Raw genomic sequence first — 23,175 nt, 5'->3', positions numbered from 1 at the left:
TCCAGGGCAAAAACAAGGCCCTATCCCCTCGCCCGATATTTCTCGCGCTACGGCATTCTTCGAGTACGGCATCGCTCGTGGCCATCTCCTTCTCCGGCGTCGCGCGTGGTCTCCGGCCGGCCTCATTTCCTTATCCGGCGGTCTCTCTCTCTCTCTCTCTCTCTAAAATTTCAATGTATAGAAACTTATTATCATTTTTATTCTTCATTTCTGTGAAAATTTTCACGATCTTCGTTTGTCATTCGTGTTAATTAGTGCATCCTTATCTTCTGTGATCTCGTTCCATCTTCTCTTGCTATCATGAAACCCTACTTTTTTTTCTCTCTTTTCGCACATATCTTAGTTTCAAAGGAAGTGATGATGGGCGGATTCTTATGAATTTGTAATGCATTAACTGTGCTTTTGTTAGAAGCACTGTGAAAATTACTAGCTAAAGCTTTTAAGTCATGTTTTTTGTGTCTGATTCTCGAGGTTGTTCTCTTTAATTCGTGCTATGGATGCCATTGGATTGTGGTTTTGAGCGAGTCATATTACAATTCTGGCTTCATTTAGATTCCTGTGTGTCCTGTGATAATTAAGCTGTGTTGATGTACCATTTTCTTAACAAAAGGAAGACATCAAGATGGCAAACCTCGTAAAGTGATTATCCTACACTAAACCAGTACACCGTTTGGAGGATGCTACCCAAAAGCACATTTCTTGTCACCCAATCTGCTACCACCATGCTTGAACTAAAAAAGAAATTTCAGACACCATAGATGTTGCAGCCTCACATATAATAATGTGATATCAACCTATTAAAGAATAGGCAATTTTCTCTACATGGAGAGACATCTACAGAGTAAAGCTATGATGCTGTTTTCTGCTGCTATATGATGCTTAAGCCTTCCAATTCTGCAAGGCTCTCTGTTTTGATCCTTCATGGATTCATATTGAAACAAGTTGATAGGGACGTCATGATCACTGCCTTCTTGAGATCAATAGAAAACAGTAGATACTATGCCTCCTCATTGCTGTCTAAGGTAGGGGTGGGGCAAATATTAGGATGAACAGTGCCTATCACGCTGTCTTTGGAAGCAACATTGGAGATGGAAGGAATGGAATAGGGCTAAGTTATGAGGGTATTGGGGCCATTGTTGTTGGTGGTGGGATTGGTGGATTCGGGTTAGGGATGGGAATTCAGGGCAAAAACAGTTTTCAAAGATGTGAGTATCCCATTGTGGTTGCAGGATATTATTATGGAGGAGGAGTTGGTGGTGGGTGCAGGGGTGGCTCATTACCCTCTTCAACAAAATGTCCATAAATGCCCTTCATTACAGTTTTAGTCTTGAAAATCTTTTTACTGTAGCTACTGATTATCTCTTGAGTGGCGTATGACAAAAGACAGCAGATGCTGGAAACAAGAAGCTGGTGGGTGAAAGGATGTCGAGCAGCGGGAACTTATACATGTTCATCTGTTCAAGAAACCCAATATCATTCTGTTTTTCTGCAGTCAACAACAACTGTGGTGAATCTTAACATCCTTCTGGAAGTTCACTTCAATTGAAAATTTCTCTTTTACCTTCCCAATTATCCTTCACCTCCACCGCCTTTTCAGTTTTTTCACAAGTCCATTCCCCAAAGCTTTCATGGTGGTAAAATTTGGCAATCAATGGGCACAATCGAAATTCCCACCTCACATATGTATATACTATATGCCAATTAGTTGGTGTAATTGAATCACTTCTTCTAGTGAAAGAGCACAGTTCTTTGTTTTATATATATAAGAAACTGTGAGAAATCAGATGTGGGAGTCACCTTACTATCGTAGCAAGAGATAGAGAGAGAGGTAAGAGGGAAGAGAGAAAAAAATGTTGGGCGGCAATAATGTCTTCTCCCCTTTCCATTGATATTTATATGTTGTACGAGTGGTACAATACAGTACAATAGTACAATACAGTACAATATGCTGTACAATACAGTACAATACAGTATAATAGTACAATACAGTACAGTATGCTGTACAATACAGTACAATACAGTACAGTAGTACAATACAGTACAGTATGCTGTACAAGTGGTATAATACAGTACAGAAATATATTCATTTACATATACATATTTAACAGCCTCCCTCAAGTTGAGGATGATCTTCAATCATGCTCAACTTGCCCTTAAGTAACCAAAATTGATGACTAACCAATCCTTTGGTGAAGATGTCTGCTACTTGGTCTTCTGATCTGACATACGAAGCCTCAATTTCTTCTGTTTCAATCTTTTGTCTAACAAAATGCTGATCAATCTCAATGTGCTTCGTGCGACAATGATGAATAGGGTTAAAAGAAATATTAATGGCACTTTGATTATCACATAAAAGCAGAGAGGAAGAGATAGGTTCATTCAACTCTCGAAGAAGATGCCGTACCCAAGTGACATCAGCTGTCCCTGCTGCCATTGCCCTGTACTCTGCCTCAGTGCTGGATTTAGCAATGGCCTTTTGTTTCTTACTACTCCAAGTGACAATATTTGGGCCAATAAAAACACAATATCCTGAAACCGACCTACGCTCATCAGGGTCCCCACCCCAATCTGCATCACAATATGTAAGTAAACGGTGTCCTGTAGTGAAGCTTTCATCTTTGTGATAGAGCAATCCATCTCCAATAGTCCCTTTCAGATATCTGAGAATACGCTTAATACATTCCATATGACAATCAGTGGGAGCATGCATAAACTGAGATGCTTGATTTACAGCATAAGCAATGTCAGGTCTTGTAAATGTAAGATATTGCAACATACCAACAATGCGGCGATATAAAGTGGAATCATGATATAATTGGCCTTCTTTTGCACTAAACTTATGATTTAAGACAGATGGGGTGCTGAGAGGTTTACAATTAATCATACCAGTGGTGTGAAGAATGTCAAGAGTATACTTGTGTTGACTTAGAGTGAGTCGATCATCTTGTCTATCGACTTCAACTCCCAAGAAGTATCGCAATGGGCCTAAGTCCTTCATCTTGAATTTGGCCATGAGTAAAGACTTGACCAAGGCAATATGTGCATCATCACTCCCAGTGATAATGATGTCATCAACATATATAAGAACCCAAGTAGTAACATGATCATTCTTATACATAAATAAAGAATGATCAAGTATACTCTTAGAAAAGCCATGTTGCTGAATTTCCATGGAGAAACTCTCAAACCAAGACCGAGATGCCTGTTTTAAACCATAAAGAGACCTTCTCAATTTACAAACCCATGTAGCCGCATCATGTTCACTATATCCAGGAGGTTGCTCCATATACACCTCTTCCTTCAAGTCCCCATGTAGGAACGCATTCTTGACATCCAACTGGCTAAGAGACCAACCATGCTGAAGTGCGAAAGTGAGGATCACATGAATGGTGCCAATTTTGACAACAGGGCTAAAAGTTTCCTCATAATCTTGCCCATATTGTTGTGTGAATCCGCGTGCAACAAGGCGAGCTTTATATCTTTCAATGCTACCATCTGGTTTACGCTTGATCTTGTAAACCCATTTGGAACCAACAACATTTCTATCAACAGGTCGAGGAACAATATCCCATGTATGACATTCATGAAGTGCTGCCATTTCTTCGTTCATAGCTTCAACCCAAGCTCGAGAATGGGCTGCCTAATGGAAAGTAGACGGCTCTTTCTCTTTGGCCACATTGGTTAGAAACAACTGAAAGTCAAGAGAAAAATTGTTGTAACTAACCCAACGATGGATAGGATGCCTTTCACGTGTGGATCGTCGAAGAGGGGGAGCCTCGTGAGATGGAGTTGAAGGGGCTCCTCGACGGGCATTAACCAAACCTGAAAACCGTGAAGGTGCATCGTGGATGATGGAGTTGTCTGCTTCAAACTGAATTGGTTCATCAACAACAGGATCTCTGATAGAGTCATATAGCAAAGTATCACAAAGCCATGGATCATAAGTAGTTTGCTCATATACCTGAGAAGTATCACAAGTGCTGAAATGGTCATCATCAAAAACAACATTTCTAGACACCTTAATCTTACCCAAAATAGGATCATAACATCTATATCCTTTATACCCATCGGCATATCCCAGAAATCTGCACTGAACTGCTCTGTCCTGAAACTTGTTACGTAAAGAATGATCCACATGGACATAACAAATGCATCCGAAAGCATGCAAATCATCATAAGAAGGGTGAGAACCGTGAAGCAAATAATAAGGAGACTGATCTCCTAATAATTCCATAGGCAACCTGTTAATGATATGCACTGCAGTGTGAAAGGCCTCAGTCCAAAGAGAGAAAGAAATATCAATATTGTGCATCATACTTAACGCGGTTTCAACAATATGCCGATGCTTACGTTCTGCTACTCCATTCTGTTGTGGAGTGTAAGGACAAGAGGAGTTACGTGTGATGCCATGGTCCTTTAAATATTCACTAAAATCATGAGATATGTATTCTCCACCACCATCACACTGGAAATAAGTGATATTTGAATTGAAAAGGTTCTGAACAAGAGCATGGAATTGTTTGAAAAGTTTGAACACTTCAGATTTAGATTTCATAAAGTAAATCCAAGTGTAACGAGTGAAAGAGTCAAGAAATAACACATAATAACGAGAGCCAGATAGAGATGAAACAGGAGCTGGGCCCCAAACATCAGAGTGAATAATTTCAAATGGCTTGGAAGCTCTTTTATTGATACTTTGAAAGGGAAGTACATGACTCTTGCAGACATTACAACTAGGACACTTATGATCTAATTTGACTTTGGGAATAAATCCCTGAGAAGACAATTTGTCAAGGAACCCTTGACTACAATGACCTAACCGACGATGCCAAGAAACTGGCTTATTACATTGCATAACAGAAGAAGACTGACTCAAATAAGTAGGAAAAGATGGAGACACGGTAGATGACGTCTTCAAAGTCCCGGGGGCTGCTTCGAAGACGTACATGTTTCCGCGTCGTTCACCCTTAGCGAGCATCTTCTTGGTTCGAAGGTCCTTAAGACAAACAGAAGACGGAGTAAATTCCATGGATGAATTTGTTTCATCAATCAATTTAGAAACAGATAAAATGTTTTTCTCAATGGCAGGAGTGAGTAAGACATTTTTCAATGGTAGTGTAGATTGTGACAAAGAGAGAGATGCATTTCCAGTATGAGAAATAGGGTGGTGGGAACCATCTCCCGTGACAATAGTGCCAGTGCCAATATAAGGAACCATGTTGGAAAGTTTACCTGCATAAGAAGTAACATGTGCGGCTGCTCCAGAATCAATATACCAAACTCCATCATCATTCTGACGCAAATTCATGTTGTTAAATGCAGTAATCAGAATTTGTTGCACATCATGTGGCAACCCTGCACTCTGTCCCTGATCAGTACCCTGATGTGCTCGAAAATTTCCCTGCAGCTGCCCCTGAAACTGTCTAACATTCATCTGTCCAGCTCTTGGTCCTGGCCTCCCTGCCTTGTTGCGATTCTGTGGGTTGTGCCAACAATCTGCTTTCACATGGCCACGCTTGTTGCAATGGAAGCAAGTAGGGACACGGGTACCTCTAGTGGCAGGTGGAGCAGTAGGAGTAGGAAGGAGTCCTCCACGGCCCATATGAGCAGCAGGTGGACGAAATGAGGTAGACCCAGATGTAAACATGACAGGATGATGATCATCAATAAGATGATCTTGAGTCAAACTAACTTCATACTGTAGGAGTTTGGCCTGTAAATCCTCAAAGCATGGAAGTGTAGAGGCAACTTGTAATGCAGTGCAAAACATAAGATATTGGGGCCCAAGGCTTCCCAATACCTGCTGAACAACATCTCTGTCAGAAACAGGATATCCAATAGCGGCCAACTGATCAATGATAATTTTGATATCCCCTAGAAATTCAGTAATGGTCTTAGTTCCCTTTCGCATAGATTGGAACTGCCATTTCAGTTGAAGTGCACGTGATTCAGAAACCTGTGAATAAGAGTGAGCAAGATGTCTCCATAGTTCTGCAGCAGTAAAATGGTCAGAGATAGTTTGTAATATACGATCAGATAACGTGGCAGTCAAATAGGCAACCACAGATTGGTCCTTGTGAAACCAAACATCATACGCAGGATTTGGAATAGCAATGCAACTCACCTTCCCATCATTACCAGTTACCTCTTGCGTAATAGTCATAGGTGGGGCGGGTGATCCCCCATCCAGATGCCCGGAAAGACCATGACTTCGGATAAACGGCAGAATTTGGCGTTTCCAAAGTAAGTAGTTATCATGAGTTAATTTGTGAGAAACAAGTTGAGAAAGAAATCCGGGGCTGATTTTAGAATCCATAAGGAAGAAGATCAAAGATGAATCAAACAACACGACAGAAATTCGTAGGTTGTACGGACAGAACCGTACGGACAGAAATTTTTGAGTTTTGGAAATCACGATTTTTTTTTTAGTTAATCGTGCAGAATGTACGATTTATCAACTATATTGCAAGAAATAGATAAGAAATCACAAGAAGTTTGAGAAAAGAGGCACTTTTGAGAAATGAGGGTTCCCAAATTTGGGGAAAACAGAAATTAGGGTTGATAAAATTGGGGATAACAGAATATGTAAGAAGGAAAAGATGCACGATATGAGGAAATGAAGAAACGACGTCGAAATATAGTGATTCAACGGAGAAACAACAAAGAAAAGATGAAAAAAAAAACACTTTCCTTGAGAACGCCCAAAAAACGCACGTCAAGGTCCTTAGGGGCCTTCCAGATGATCGTGATTACCACGCCCTTGGCTTTGATACCATGTGAGAAATCAGATGTGGGAGTCACCTTACTATCGTAGCAAGAGATAGAGAGAGGTAAGAGGGAAGAGAGAAAAAAATGTTGGGCGGCAATAATGTCTTCTCCCCTTTCCATTGATATTTATATGTTGTACGAGTGGTACAATACAGTACAATAGTACAATACAGTACAGTATGCTGTACAATACAGTACAATACAGTACAGTAGTACAATACAGTACAATATGCTGTACAAGTGGTACAATACAGTACAAAAATATATTCATTTACATATACATATTTAACAGAAACCCAATATCATGCTGTTTTTCTGCAGTCAACAACAACTATCGTGAATCTTAACATCCTTCTGGAAGTTCACTTCAATTGAAAACTTCTCTTTTACCTTCACAATTATCCTTCAACTCCACCACCTTTTCAGTTTTTTCACAAGTCCATTCCCCAAAGCTTTCATGGTGGCGAAATTTCGCAATCAATGGACACAATTGAAATTCCCACCTCACACATGTATATACTATATGCCAATTAGTTGGTTTAATCGAATCACTTCTCCTAGTGAAAAAACACAGTTCTTTGTTTTATATATAAATATAAATATAAGTGTGAACTAAGATTTTCATAGATTGTTTCTTAAATCTGACCATACGGATGTGATCTACATGCTTGGATTTAGAGGAACGGGCTCTTGAATCATCTGATTGCGATGCATAAGCAGAATTTTTTAAGGCTTGAAAATCGATGACTCGGAATTTTCAAAAATATTCAAGCATCTAAAAACCATATTTTTTTTGTCAAAAAAGCATGACCCAATAATTGATTCCTAGCAAATGGACGATGCTGAACTAAAGTTACCAGAAGCTACTCAGATAGTGGGAAGCACACTTCTCATAACCTCACTTCGAAAGTGCGATACTCCTTGCTTTCGAAACTTGATGAGAATCTTGATTCTCCCATGCTTTTCGTATGCTTCCTGCACATTTTGTTCAAGCTTTCCTACATGCTTTCTATATGTTTCTATCAAACTTCTTTTAATGTTGTCCATGTGCTTCCTCTTAGGCTTACTGCGCACTTTCCATGTGCTTTCTCTAAATTGGTAACCATCATTTTTAGATTTGAAAAAAGTATAATTCTTACATTAAAAATTATGAAATCTAAAATTAATTATTTTACTTTAGTTTTATCCGCCTCCCATTTAATTCTCATATCACCTTATTTTTCAATTCTTGTTTCACTTTCTAATTGATTCCTCGCTTCCCACTTCCTATAAATTTTAAAATGTCTCGCTTCCGCTTTCCGTCTCGTTTCTTGCTCTTGTTCCTAGTTAGTCAACCTTATGTTGAACACATTTGTAGAGTCGGATTTGCAAAAAAATATCAGAAAGGCCTAGTTCACATTGTAGTTCTCATATTCTAGTAGCCATATACATATATACCCTTGTGGGTAAGGTCCCCCCTGTGAAAATATCTCAAAAGAGATAATGTGCAAAATAAGCACCACCTCCACAAAGGGATATGTGCACAAAGGCACTAGAACACTTAGAACAAAATGTACACAAGGTACAAATGGAGAACACAAATGCCAAAATATAAAGAATTTTATTGAACAATTGGAGAACAATGCTCCAAGCATTGAATACATTTATGAGGGGGTTCACCCCTATTTATACTAAAGAGGGACCCTTGGAGGGGCTCCCACTAGACGTTGGAGCCCCTCCAACGGTTAGAAATCTAACCGTTGGAGGGGTCCAACGTCTAGTGTTCGGCTAATCCATTTTTTTGAGGTGTTTTTGGACAAGACCTTTGATGAACAATCTCATTATTTTCAATGTAAGTTTTGAAATCATTCGAAAGATATTCTCCTCCGGAATCGATTCTAAAAATTTGATTTTGTATCATCATATGAAAAACCTTAAAGGTAGAGAAAACCCCATGTTTATGTTTGAGGAAGTAAATCCAACTATATCTTGAGAAATCATCAACATAAATAACATAATATGAAAAACCTCCCTTAGACACTAAGGGTGCCGGTCCTCATACATCCAAATGCACAATTTCAAAAGGCTTAGATGAAAACATAGTTCTTTGTCCAAAAGGTAAGCTTCTCATTTTATCAAGAATACAATCATTACAATTGAAGTTGTCTTTACATAAAGTTTTAGCAAAATGTAAATATGAAAGCTTAGCAATATTTGGATGCCCAAGGTGTTTATGCCAAACATTTATATCTTTATGTTGGGCAATATTACAAAAAGATTGTTTTGGAATTTGAAGAAATTCCATAAAATATAGATCTCCCTTCCTAGAACCTTCCCCAATCAACTTCTCGGACCGACGATCTTGTATCCAACATTTATTGAATGAGAACTTGATATCACACCCATGATCCGATAGTTGAGAGACGGAAAGCAAATTTAAATTTAGTTTTGGGATAAATCTAACTTTAGGAATAAAAAAATCTTGTCTTTTAAAATCTCTAATTCCTTTTATTTCAAGAGAAGCTCCATCCGCGGTAGAGACAAAAGAAGGTGAAGAATTTTTTGAGTATTTAGAAAGTGCAAAAACATTTGGAGTCATATGAAAGGATGCACCCGAGTCTAAGAGCCAAAGAGTCTTATCGAGAGGAGAGAAGGTGGTCATGGCGGCTCCGGAAACGGATCCCTTGAGGAGAGATTGAAGAGCTTCCATGATTTGATTTAGAGACAAAATAGCATTGTTGGAAGTTGAACGACCTTCCTCCTTGGTTGGTTGGAAAGTTGTAGACATAGCCACCATCTTTTTCCATTTAGGACATACCGGTTTAATGTATCTCAGTTCTTTGCAAAAGTGGCATATGATCTTACTATAATCTCTTCTTCCATAATGCCCACCATTTTCTCTTCTTCCTTGATTTTTGTTGAAGTGAGGGGGTTTATATGTTTTGACATTATTCTCTGGTCTTGAGACGGCATAAGCACCCTCATCCTTAGAAGGAACAACCAACATATTTAGATTGGTTTTATTCATCCTCAATCTAGTTTCTTCTCCACTTAGTTTGGTAAGCATATCTTCTAACGGAGGAGAAGAGAAATAAGACAAAAGAGAGGACCTAGTTTGTTCGAACTTGGGTCTAAGCCCATTTAAAAAGTTTAAGAAGTGATCATCTTCCAATTGTTTGGCTCTCAATTCAATTGTCTCTCCACTCCATTTTGGTTCTTGGAGAGCAAATTCATCCCAAATCATGGATAACTCGGCAAAATATTCTCTAACGGTCATTTTCTCTTGTTGAAGGGTTAACGCCTTCTTTTGGAGATAATACTTATAGGACAAATCTCTTGAAGTATACATTCTTTCAAGATATTCCTATACTTGAAAAACTTTTTTGAACTTCAAAATATTGGCATTTATTTTTGTTTCAACGAAAGAAAAGAACCATGAAAGAATTTTGTTGTTTTTCATCTCCCATTCTTCATGCCTTTTGTTGTATTCTTCAAAGGTTTTTTCTCTCTCTTCACCATCAAGAACTTTTATTTCACCTCTCTCAATAATGGTGATCTTAAGTTCGGGTTCGGGAATGGTTTCTTTGACGTATCCTCAAAGACCTTTCCCTTTGATATGAGCCTCCATATTACCGGCCCAAACATGGTAGTTGAAGCCATTTAACTTGAAACCAAGTGAAAAATGACTCTTTTTCACCCATTAGAGAGGGAAGAGATGCCTCCACGCCTTTCACCAAGAATCCAAAGGCACACTTTGTTAAAATGTATCTCTTATATATATATATATATTACATCAATACCCGATAGGGGTATTTTTGTAATTTCACATAGTTGTTTTAGAAAACAACTATTTTCGATTTTTTATAAAATGTATTTTTTCTTTTTTTATTTTTACAATTCTTTTTTTGTTATTTTTGAGGACCAAAAGGGGCTCCCAACGACTCTATGGGAGCCCCCTTTTGGGCTTTCCTTTTTAGGCCTCTCATTCTCTCCTCTCCCTCTTGTATAAATAGGGGTGAACCCCTTGTATATTTTTCATCCTTGAGAGCTTTCTCTCTTCTCAATAAGAGGCTTTTTATATTGTTGCCTTCTTAAAGGCTTGTGCTTGTATTGTCCCTTTGTGGACTTGTGATATTGTCTCTTTTATTCATTGTTGTAAGTGCTTGTATGCACTCTTTATATTTCCGCAATATCTCATTACATGGTATCAGAGCCACTCGATTCTTGAAGGAAAGGTGTGGTTCGTGTATCTCATATTTAGTGGATATCTTCTCACTTCTTGGCAACATCATGGAGGCAAAGGTTGACCTATCTTTCAAGCTCAATGGAAAGAATTATATGATGTGGGCATCGACAATGGAAAATAATCTCAAAGGAAAAAAGCTTTGGGGTTTTGTCATGGGTACCGTTCCGGAACCTAAGCTTATGCTCACAAAGGACGAAGAAGGTCAAGAAAAGGCTCTTGAAGGAGATGCTCGCCTAAAGGCCATTGAAAATCATAAAAAAGAAGTGGAAGATTGGGAAAGCAATCACGCAAAAATCCTTGCGTGGTTTATGAACAATGTTGAGCTTAAGGTATGTGCTAATATAGCTAAATTTCGTAGAGCCAATGAGGCTTGGTCCTTTATGAAGGGTATGTATACCCAAAAGGATCTTGCGAGAGCATACTTCTTGCAAGAAAAGATTAGAACCACCAAGCAAGGTGATTCTAGCATTCAAGACTATTATAGTGCCCTAAACCCACTATGGGATGAATTGACTCTTTTGGAGCCAAAATGGGTTTCTATGAAAGATATTGATTTAAGGCAAAAACAAATGGAACAAGAGCGATTGTTTCAATTCCTTTTTGGGCTACGTACCGAATTTGAGCAAGTGAGATCCTCACTTCTCCATAGATCTATTTTTCCTCCTATTGAGGATGCTATTGCCGAAATCACTCACGAGGAGACAAGGCTTGGCATGAGTAAGCATGTTGATGAAGTCCTTGCCGTATCAAAACCGGGTAACAATGTTAGAACCTATAAGCCTCCTCATTTTGGGAAACAAGGAAACTACAATGGAGGAAGAAAAATGATTGTTTGTCATTATTGCAATGAGCCGGGTCACATTAAACCCGCTTGTCCAAAGCTTATTGGAACCTTCAAGCCTAAGGTGACCTCTCTTGAAGAAACCACCACCAAAGAAGATGAAGGCAATAACAATGACATCAAAGAAACTCTTGGACAAATATCTATGGCTCTCCAACAAATACTAAAAGTTTCTTCCTCCACATCGGGTGCGGCTATTGCCTCGACATCATCACCCGGTACGTATTCTTGGATCCTTGACTCCGGAGCTTCTTTTCATATGACCCCCTCATGAAAATGCACTTATTGATGTTTGCACCAATTCAAAGGACTCTTGTGTCTCTACGGCCGATGGAACCTTTTTAAAAATTTCAAGTATTGGCTCTTTTAAAGATTCTCAAAATTTTTGTGTTCCAAAAGTAAGAGTTGTTCCCAAACTAAATTTAAACCTATTTTTGGTTTCTCAAATTGCCGACCATGGATATGAAATATCTTTCTCATCTAATGGTTGCTTTGTGCAGGATCTCCGGTCCGGGAAGCGGATTGGGCAAGGCCGTAGAAAGGGAGACCTCTATTATATGGACCATCTCGATCTCCCTACAAATTATTTTTGTTCTTATGTCCAAGAAAAAACCATGGAAACTTGGCATAAAAGACTTGGTCATCCAAGTTATTCCAAAATGTATCTCATTCCTTTTGGAAACAAATTTTGTAAGGAAAAAGAAATTAATTGCAAAGATTGCATTTTTGGAAAAATGAAGTCTATTCCATTTCCAACTAGAACTTTTCTTTCATCAAGACCTTTTGAATTGGTGCATTCGGATGTTTGGGGGCCTTCTCCGGTTATGTCTAAAGGGGGCTATTCATATTATGTTACGTTTATTGATGACTTTACTCGGTATGTTTGGATTTATTTTCTTAGTCATAAATCAGAAGTATTTACTTTCTTTAAATATTTTCATAAAAAGGTTCAAAATCAATTTCAAAATAACATATCTATTTTAAGATCCGATTCCGGTGGCGAATACTTATCTCACGAATTCCAAAACTATTTAACCCAAAATGACATTTGCCATCAAAAGTCATGTCCTAGGACTCCCCAACAAAATGGCCTAGCGGAAAGGAAACATAGGCACATTATAGAAACCGCTAGAACATTACTTGTTTCTAGGAATATTCCAAAGAAGTTTTGGGCCGAAGCCGTTCTAATCTCAACCTATCTAATCAATAGAATGCCCTCTTCTAAGTTAAAAAATGCTTCTCCCTATGAAAAACTCTTTAAATTTTCACCCGATTTCAATCGTCTTCGTATTTTTGGTTGCAAATGTTTTGTCCTATTACATAAAAGGGATAAGTTATCTCCAAAAGCAATTGAATGTGTTTTTCTAGGATATGGTGAAAATAAAAAAGGGTATAGATGTTATGATTTTAAGAATGATAAACTATATGTTTCAAAAGATGTAACATTTCTAGAAGAAGAGAACGATTTTGATAAAATAGAAGAAACAAATGAAATTGATTATATATTCTTATATGATCTTATTGATGACATACAAGAAGATTTTCTTGAAAACATAGACGATACAACGTGAGGTATCCCCTCTTGACATAACACCCTCAAATGATAGTGATTCAAATATAAATGTTTATGATAGTGATACCAATATAAATGTTTACTCTAGAAGAAATAAAAAAAATCCTATTAGTGCCATCGAAAAATACTCTCAAATTTCTGAATCCACTGAAGAACCACAAGTTAGACATTCTTCTAGAATATCAATACCCCCAAATAGGTTTGTATCCTATGATTCCTTAACCCCCAACTATCGGGCGTGTTTAATAACCCTACATTCTTATTTTGAACCGGCTCACTATAATCAAGCTAAATCTATACCACATTGGGTTGAAGCAATGCAAGTTGAACTAAATGCTTTAAAAAAGGCCAATACTTGAGAAATAGTTAATCTACCCTCACACAAAAAACCTATTGGTTGTCGCTCGGTCTTCAAAGTTAAAACAAAAAGCGATGGCTCTTTAGAACGATATAAAGTTAGATTAGTCGCTAAGGGATACTCCCAAGAATATGACATTGATTATGAAGAAACATTCGCTCCCGTAGCTCGAATGACCAGTGTCAGGACCTTAATAACTGTCGCATCAACCAAAAATGACCTATTTATCAATTTGACGTAAAAAATGCTTTTTTAAATGGAAGTTTAAGTGAAGAAGTTTACATGGATCCGCCACCCGGAATTAATATTAAGCAAGGTCAAACACTTCGGCTTTTGAAGGCATTGTATGGTCTTAAACAAGCTCCTAAGGCTTGGTATGATCGTTTCAGTGATATCATGGTAAAGTTAGGATTTCATTCTTGTTATACTGACACTGCTCTTTTTGTTAAAAATGCAGGTACTAGTATCGTAATATTGTTGCTTTATGTTGATGACATGATTATCACTGGGAATGATCAAAATAGTATTATTGATGTTAAAAATATGTTAAAAAATAATTTTGATATGTCTGTTTTAGGTTTTCTTAGATATTTTCTTGGAATTGAAGTTGCATATTCTTCTCGAGGATATATTTTGTCACAGATGAAGCTTGCTGCAGATATCTGTTCTAAGTCTGAGATTTCTGATGACAAAAAAGTAGAGACTCCCGAGATTATTAATGCCAAATTACGGTTGAAGGATGAGATTCTTCTGGAAGACCCCATGCCTTACAGACAACTCATTGGGTCTCTTACCTATTTAACCATCACCAGACCAGATATCACCCATGCGGTTCACTCTATTAGCCAATTTCAGCATGCTCCTACAACTGTGCATATGAGTGTTGTTCTCCGAATCATCCGCTACATTCGGAATACCATCAATAAAGGGCTTTTTCTATCCTCCTCTTCTTCCTTGAATCTTCTTGCTTATACTGATGCCGATTGGGGAGGTAATCCCAATGATCGAGTCTCAACTACTGGTTTTGTGTCTTTTTAGGGGACTCTTTGATTGCCTGGCGATGCAAGAAGCAACAGAAAGTTTCACTATCATCCACTGAAGCTGAGTATCGGGCTATGGCAACCACGACAATAGGACTTGTATGGCTTCGCAGTCTGCTTAAAGACATGGGGGTTGATATTACCGAAGCCTCAAAATTATGTTGCGACAACAAGAGTGCCATCTACATTGCGAGCAATCATACCTTCCATGAGCATACAAAGCATATCGAAATGGACTGCCACTATGTTCGTGACGAATTCTTACGAGGAACTATTGCTCTACCATATGTCACTTCAGAATATCAGTTGGCGGACTTCTTCACTAAAGCTCTTCCGGCTCCTCGCTTCATGTTTCTTCTTGACAAACTTTCCGTCATTTCCCCGTAAAGTTTGAGGGGGGGTGTTAAAATGTATCTCTTATATATATATATATATATATATTACATCAATACCTGATAAGGGTATTTTTGTAATTTCACATAGTTGTTTTAGAAAACAACTATTTTTGATTTTTTTATTTTTACAATTCTTTTTTTTGTTATTTTTGAGGACCAAAAGGGGCTCCAACTAAAGAGTCGTTGGAGCCCCCAACGGTCACAAATGTGACCGTTGGGGGCTCCCAACGACTCTATGGGAGCCTCCTTTTGGGCTCTCCTTTTTAGGCCTTTGGCCTCTCCTTCTCTTCTCTTCCTCTTGTATAAATAGGGGTGAACCCCTTGTATATTTTTCATCCTTGAGAGCTTTCTCTCTTCTCGATAAGAGGCTTTTTATATTGTTGCCTTCTTAAAGGCTTGTGCTTGTATTGTCCCTTTGTGGACTTGTGATATTGTCTCTTTTATTCATTGTTGTAAATGCTTGTATGCACTCTTTATATTTCTGCAATATCTCATTACACGCTTTTCAAGGCACTTGCAAATACGAAGAATCACACAATCTTCGATCTTCAACCTTGCTCTGATACCATGTGAAAATATCTCAAAAGAGATAATATGCAAAATAAGCACCACCTTCACAAAGGGATATGTGCACAAGGGCACTAGAACACTTAGAACAAAATGTACACAAGGTACAAATGGAGAACACAAATGCCAAAATATAAAGAATTTTATTGAACAATTGGAGAACAATGCTCCAAGCATTGAATACATTTATGAGGGAGGTTCACCCCTTTTTATACTAAAGAGGGACCCTTGGAGGGGCTCCCACTAGAGGTTGGAGCCCCTCCAACGGTTAGAAATCTAACCGTTGGAGGGGTCCAACGTCTAGTGTTGGACCCCCTCCAAGAGTTGACTAAGTCAACAAGAAAAAAAAGAAAAAGAAGAAAAAAAAAAGAAAAGAAAAGAAAGAACAAGGAAAAAGGGAAAAAGTTTACAAACATATTCACTAATGTGAATATGCGCAAAAAGTGGAAAATACCGAAATACCCTTGGGGGTTACATGATGTGATATATATATATATATATATATATATATATATATATATATATATATACACAATTTAACACCCCCCACCTCCCCGTTAGAACTCATAGGGTGAGGTTGTTCTAACCAAATCTGACGTTATCAATGTTTTCAACATGGTCAAAATAGTAGGGATCGGCTAGGATCATAATGTTTTGCTGATAATTGCAATCCGCCGGTGTGGGATAACTGGGATGAATTGGTGATGTATCATCTTTTCTGCTGCCTATTAGTGCAGATAAGGTATATATTTCTTTTTTTCCCTCTGTTCTTTCAGTATTATGGTTGGGTTGGTGTCAGAATTTTGTTTCAATTGTGAGGTTTGTGTGAATTTATGGTAATTATGATATTTTGTTTATATAATTTAAGCATCGAATGCATATTTTAGAACTTGATTGAACTCTATGAGTCATCATTCACTTTGTTTCTGTATTTTTCTTTTTATAATAAAATTGCTTGAATTTTCTTATCTTTCTGATCTTTTGAATTTTTCTGACTTTTTAATTTAAAATATGGGTCTTGTAAATAGATTGGTTCTAATCATTTCGGTTTGATGTAATTCAGGCGGATTCGGGACTTCGATTCAAAAATCGACTCCTAATAGCATTTATGCGTAACTGATGATGCTTCTATGTCACCATCTTCCCCGCCATCTCTTTTTATCCATCCCCATCCGCAACAAACAACCCTTTCACATCATCACACCACCTTTCTCCGTCACTCGCTGCAGCCACACTGCTACTTCCACCACTCCACAACTGTCCCTCCTCCCAACTCCGCTGCTCCCACACGACTATGGTGGTGGTTTCACACCAGCCCCAATACATGTTCCATTGGAGAAGCTCTTCATCCCTCCTGAAGTCAACGTTTCAGCTACGGATCCTTCGAGCTATCGGATCCTTAACAGCTCCAACATCGTACTGGGCCCTTACACCAAGGACTCTCACATTTCCCAGGCAGAATTTGTCAAGAGCAGCACCAGGCAGAAGGATTGCCCCTCGGACGGGCTGCCGGAGTTCGCCTTTGTTGGCCGCTCCAATGTCGGCAAGTCTTCCCTTCTCAACTCTCTAGTCCGCAGGAAGCATCTTGCCCTCACCTCGAAGAAACCAGGCTCGTCCCTTCTTCCTCTTCTTCTTTATCTTGTTTCCCTCTTTTGTCTCTTCAAGGGAGTAAGATTCAATAAATAGTTCAAGAGGGTGTTGCCAAGGCCGATAGCACATTTTATGCAAGAGTGAGGGTAAGCTAGATTCCACTAGAAAGGGTATTTTGTAATAGTTGGCAGTAAATGGAACAGAGAGGTGCAGGATGGGCATCCTTCTACTGCTTGGCTTTGTTTTTCTTGTATTAGAACAAAATACCATATGGTAGTGGAGGTGCTCATCTTGCCAATGGAGGGTTGGACCAATATACAATATTTGGTGCTCAGGATGTGAATCATTTGCCGGTAGAAACAATAGATAGAAAGTAATTCTGCTCTCTCCAATTCTCCTTGGTACTTGGGGTAGACTCAAATCAACTACTTGGTGAGATGAAATGATATCAGCATTTAAAAAGCAAAAACCAAGAAAAAAGGAAATAGAAGAGATGGCAGAGCGTAGTCAAGTTTCTCTTACTCCGTTGAACTATAAAACTTTCTTTGTAAAGCTTGAAATGAACAATTAAGTTACATAGAGATTACAACCAACAGGTAAGGTGCTAAGAGCAGAAACATCCAATGAAGCATCACAATGAGAGCCTTTGTGACAATAATCTCAAGCTTCTTCCTATGAATGGACACTCAATTTCTTGATCTTCAACCTTGTGTTCAACAAACTACTGATCTATCAAACACACTCAGAGTCTCAGACTTTGAATGAAGAACCAAACTTGTTGGCAATTCAGACTTTTCAGTCACCCTTTGGTATGAAGAAAAAGAAAGATTGGAACTTGGAAGTGTCATATGCTCTAAGTAGGGCGCATTGAGCATGCTTATGGATAAACAAAACACACGATTGCAGTAACACTTATGCAAGAGTGCTATATCGTAATTAAAGGCTTTCCTATGGTGGGTCATGACTTATGATCAGGAATACCTTTTTGTTTCAGTTCAAGTGATTGTAGCCTAGTGCACCTCTGTCTTTTTTAGCACTTATAGCGCCATAACTTATGACCCTCTTGACTCTGCTAAATTACCAACATTCCCCTAATCATTGGCACTCTTAAGAAGAAGCTCATCGACAAGACTTTTTCTGTTCATCGTAAAATATCACAAAAAACTAGGTCAATATAATCATCTTCTTGTTGTGTAAGTATTTCCGTAATATATATATATATATATATATATATATATATATATATATATATTATTGACCTAATTGTGTGATATTCCAAGATGTTGATGTCTTCCTCAATTTGATTATGGGCTCATTATAGACCACTTCAAAAAGTCTAGCTGCAGGAATTTTTTGCTTAATCTGGTTTCCTAGATGTGTTTACCAGCATTTATTTACTAGAAAACATGCTTTGGATCAAACTGTTTCAATCACACACACAAAAAAAGGTGGTGTTCATTCTCTTTTAGTGGAATGTAAGTTGATCTCATTATGACCAACATATTGTTGCAGGGAAGACACAATGCATCAATCATTTTTTGATTAACAATAGATGGTACCTTGTGGACTTGCCTGGATACGGGTAAATTCAAGAATGATTTCCTTCCAATGTGATCCTTTCTTGTTATTTTGTTGCATGTCATGGTATGGGATTATTTGGACTACAAGATCAAACCAGATCATGGAACAGGACCTGACAAGTAATGTTCACTTTTCCATCTGTATGAATCTCTAATTGGTTATTCATTTCAATAGGGAACTCCTAATGAATGCTTATACTCAAACCCAATGTGTCTGATCTAGAGTTTCCACTGATTCTAGGCTTGGATCCAATTCAAAGTTTAATATAAATCATAAAATGGACCAAATCTCATCTGGTTCAATTTGTTTATATTCCTAAGCTATGTCACACGGACACTCCATTTTGCCCTCCGTACCCGTGTTGACACGCGTGTCCCCGTGTCGACACACGTCGACACCTGGACATGCCATTTTACCCTCCGTACATACAAGTTTGTATTCAGTTTATAATTTATAATTATATTTTCAGTTTATAACTTTATATTTTCAGTATATAATATATATTTTAGATATAGCATATATATTTAGATTATATTCAGTTTATTTTGTATTTATGTGATATTTAATATATATATAGCCATGTCCCCATACCCACATTTTTTGGAATTGCCGTGTCGTACCCGCACCCGCACCCATACCCAGGTGACATAGTTCCTAAGCTATGTCACAAAGATTCGTGGACACGAGGATATGTGACACATTCGACTCACAAGTTTGAATCTTTCTTAGAAAATAGGACATGAGGACATGGAATTTTTTAATCAATAAAAAACTATTTTTTTAATATTCTAGTAGAGTAAAATGCATTTTTATTAAAAATGTCAAAAAGTATTAAATATTAATAAAAATTATAAAAATAATGGCCATATGTGTCGGTGTGTCTGAGCATGTCCACTCGTGTCACCAGGGCCACACACCCAAAATGGCGTGTCCCTATGACATACATAAAGACAACTTGACGACCTTAATAAAAATTGGGAAATGATGTTGATAGTAGAAATAAAAAATGAGAACACTTTGTACTGAAGGTATTTGCACACAACATTGTTTCTAAAGTTCATGTTTCTTTGTTTGATCAGCTGTGCAAGATTTCTCCAATGCCAAGTGTTTCTGTTTCTTCCAGATTGTGTGCATATTGGCTGCTTGATGATAATCAATTCCCCAATGGACTTGTCTTTTTATTTGCTCTCTATCCAAGTTGTGGATGATTTTAAAATACAGTTTTTTTTTCTATTACTTTAATTCTATATTTATTGTTTATCCTTGAAAAGAAAGAGAATGTAATCTATATTTCATCAGTAATCAGAGGGATATATTCTTGGTTAGTTTGATGAATATCAAACCATCATCAGCCCATGTTACCATGGCAGTGGTATTAGCTGATGTACAAAAGTTTTCTGAAACAAAACGAACTCTCTCTCTCTCTCTGTGTGTGTGTGTGTGTGTGTGTGTGTGTGTGTGTGTGTGTGTGTGTGTGTGTGTGTGTGAATATGGGTTCATGTGTGCGTTCACCACACACACACACAGACAGTTAATCATCAGATTTTCTAGTGATATTCAAAACAAAATGTTTAATAAGGGGTGGACCATTTATTTGACCAACTTCTTAATTAAGAAAAAGAGTCAAGTGTAATTAGAAAAGGAACCATACTGGGGGACAATTAATAGGTTAGTAGACTGATATCCTTTCTTCCTATGAAGTAACAGACATAGCTACCATACCCATTGTGTCCCATATTTTAGGTACTGGGAAGAGGCATGCTAGGGGGAGTCCTAACCTTCTGCCTTCTGTAAGAAGTGGCCATTTTCAAGACTAGAGTCTAGAACCCACATCTCCACGCTATCAGCCTGAGAAGTTTCTTATTGAGATTAAAAAAATAAAATTTTATCACAAGTTCAGAGAATTGAATATGTCATGGATGACTAGAAAGTACTTTCATTTCTTTTAATTAATGTGATAAGATGAGAGTATCTTGAGAGTTGAGGCAAAACCAATATGGCAATATGCCTCTAAGTTGACTCTTAAGATCAGAACAAGATAATTACCTCACTGTCCATCCCCTACCAAATTTTATGGCCACATGGAAGATGCTAATGGTTTTTCTTTTCTCATCCTTTCTCTTTTAATTCTCAGAAGGCTGATGGTTTTCTTCTCAACACCACCCTTATCTTTTTGTTAATTCTCATAAATACCTGATGAAAAGACAAAGCATAGGATTAGATGATATTCCTGCAGAGGCAGGACAGAGATTGTCTAATTGACAAGATTGTTCAACACTTCAACTTGACTACTAGAAAAATGTCTTAAAGGAACGATCATCTAGTTTCTTCCTATGAAAACAAAGTGAAATCTAGAATTATGCTAATGCCTGTGCACTGAAAGCATGCACTCCTCTGATGGATTTGGAGAGAACAGTGGGTATTGCTTCCTTGTCAAAGAAGTGGAGTTTTGAGAGGGAAAGAAACTCTAGTAAAGAGTGAAAATAAAGTTGTTAACAATTTGATCTATGCTAAGAGAAGCATTTCTATGGTATGCAAAAATTACCTATAAATGCATTCCAAGGCATGAGCATATGCAAACCACATATAAGAGAAACTGTGTGCAAGAGTCCAGATAAGATTGCCTATTCTGAGACTTGTTTGAGTTCGTTATAGATCTCCAATTGATAAGAATATTTAAGATATTCTTGGCATGGTGCACGTCTCTCTGGCTCTCAATTATAGCTAACAGAAGAATCTGAAAACAATTCCTATGACTTTTTTTTCTTTTTAATGACAAGGAACCCTTGCCGAGAACCGAGTCACTTAATGGGCCCACCTCCCTGCAAGGTAAACTCTGAGTGGGGTCACTGACACCCAAGCCCTTATGGAGCCCACCGGTTCCTATGATGACTTTAAGAAATCCTTTTAAGCAAGTGCAATGTTTGTGTGAAATGTTTTTCCTTATTGGGTTCACTCTACATTGTTAATATTTGGAATGTCAGTTTGACATCAGCATCATGCATGGTTTTTATAAAATTAAAATTTTTGTATTTGTCAATGTAAATCCTTGTAGCTATTGATGTTGATATAATATCCATATGAATTTGATAGATATGCAGCTGCACCACAGCAAGCCCGGACTAATTGGAGTGAGTTCACTAGAGAGTACTTCCTCAATCGATCAACTCTAGTTTCTGTTTTTCTCCTGATTGATGCCAGCATACCTGCAAAACAGATTGATCTGGAATATGCACGCTGGCTTGGAGAACGTCAGGTAATCCACTGGTTTAGTTCAGAGCACCGTGCAAATCTTTAAGGGCTCTTTTCACATATAGTGGCAATACAAGAAGTTTAAAACAATGTTTGAAGTTTGAACAACGTTATCATTTGTGAGCATCTAATCATTTTCATAAGGTTTCCTATATCAAAATGCCCCTCATAGTTACGATTCATTTCTGATTTCTTACCTTTCCAAACTTTCTGAAACTAAGTCAGATTGGTCATTTCTGTTTTAGAAAAAAATGACATGAGAAACTGAATGTTTACTAACATTGCTCATTGTTCATTGTTCATTGTTCAGATCCCAATGACATTAGTTTTTACCAAATGTGACAAACGGAAGAAGAGGAAAAATGGTGGCAAGAAACCTGAAGAGAACATGGAAGATTTTCAGACACTGATATCAGAGTTCTTCCAACAGGCTCCTCCTTGGATCATGACAAGCAGCATCACCAATATAGGTCGGGATGAAATCCTGTTACACATTGCTCAGCTTAGGAACTATTGGCAAAAGCACTAGAAGTACGATAATTCAGCACCTTCTAAAAACTAAAACCTCTGACAGTCTAGATCTCTGATAAAATATGAGCAGGTGCCTGTATTTGAAAAATTGATTGATCGTGCATGTGTATACAGATTTTTTGATCATGTATATATGCTTGTTTTTTGTTCTTGTCGTAGTTGTGAGCAGGTGCTTGTTTATGATTGATTGCACAGGTTATTTGTGATTGTGTGATCTCAAAAGCACTTGTTTTTGGTTTCTTGTCATACATATGAGCAGGTGCTTCTTTGTGAATGTATGCACAATTTTGTTTTGCTATATATATATATATATATATATATATATATATATATATATATATATATATATATATATATATATATATATATATAGAGAGAGAGAGAGAGAGAGAGAGAGAGAGAGAGAGAGAGAGTAATGGGTACTTCTAAATGAAATATGCTAAACAAGTTTTTC

General features: G+C 37.7%; 1 protein-coding gene across 1 annotated transcript; it reads left to right on the top strand.

The window, feature by feature from the left end:
* On the top strand, positions 1 to 22,880 carry LOC149847796 (GTP-binding protein At2g22870-like). Its single transcript, XM_090001363.1, has 5 exons — positions 1 to 140; positions 16,831 to 17,376; positions 18,870 to 18,939; positions 22,032 to 22,194; positions 22,501 to 22,880. The coding sequence occupies exons 2-5, from the start codon at positions 16,887 to 16,889 to the stop codon at positions 22,717 to 22,719; spliced, it is 942 nt and encodes a 313-aa protein (XP_089857489.1). The 5' UTR covers positions 1 to 140; positions 16,831 to 16,886; the 3' UTR covers positions 22,720 to 22,880.
* Positions 22,881 to 23,175: the final 295 nt, after the last annotated feature.

The sequence above is a fragment of the Nuphar pumila genome, chromosome 1 (genome assembly GCF_984573655.1).
Source record: "Nuphar pumila chromosome 1, dmNupPumi1.hap1.1, whole genome shotgun sequence".
Taxonomy (NCBI): Eukaryota; Viridiplantae; Streptophyta; class Magnoliopsida; order Nymphaeales; family Nymphaeaceae; genus Nuphar; species Nuphar pumila.
Note: the sequence above shows the minus strand (reverse complement) of the source record. Positions and strands in the feature narration are given on the sequence as shown.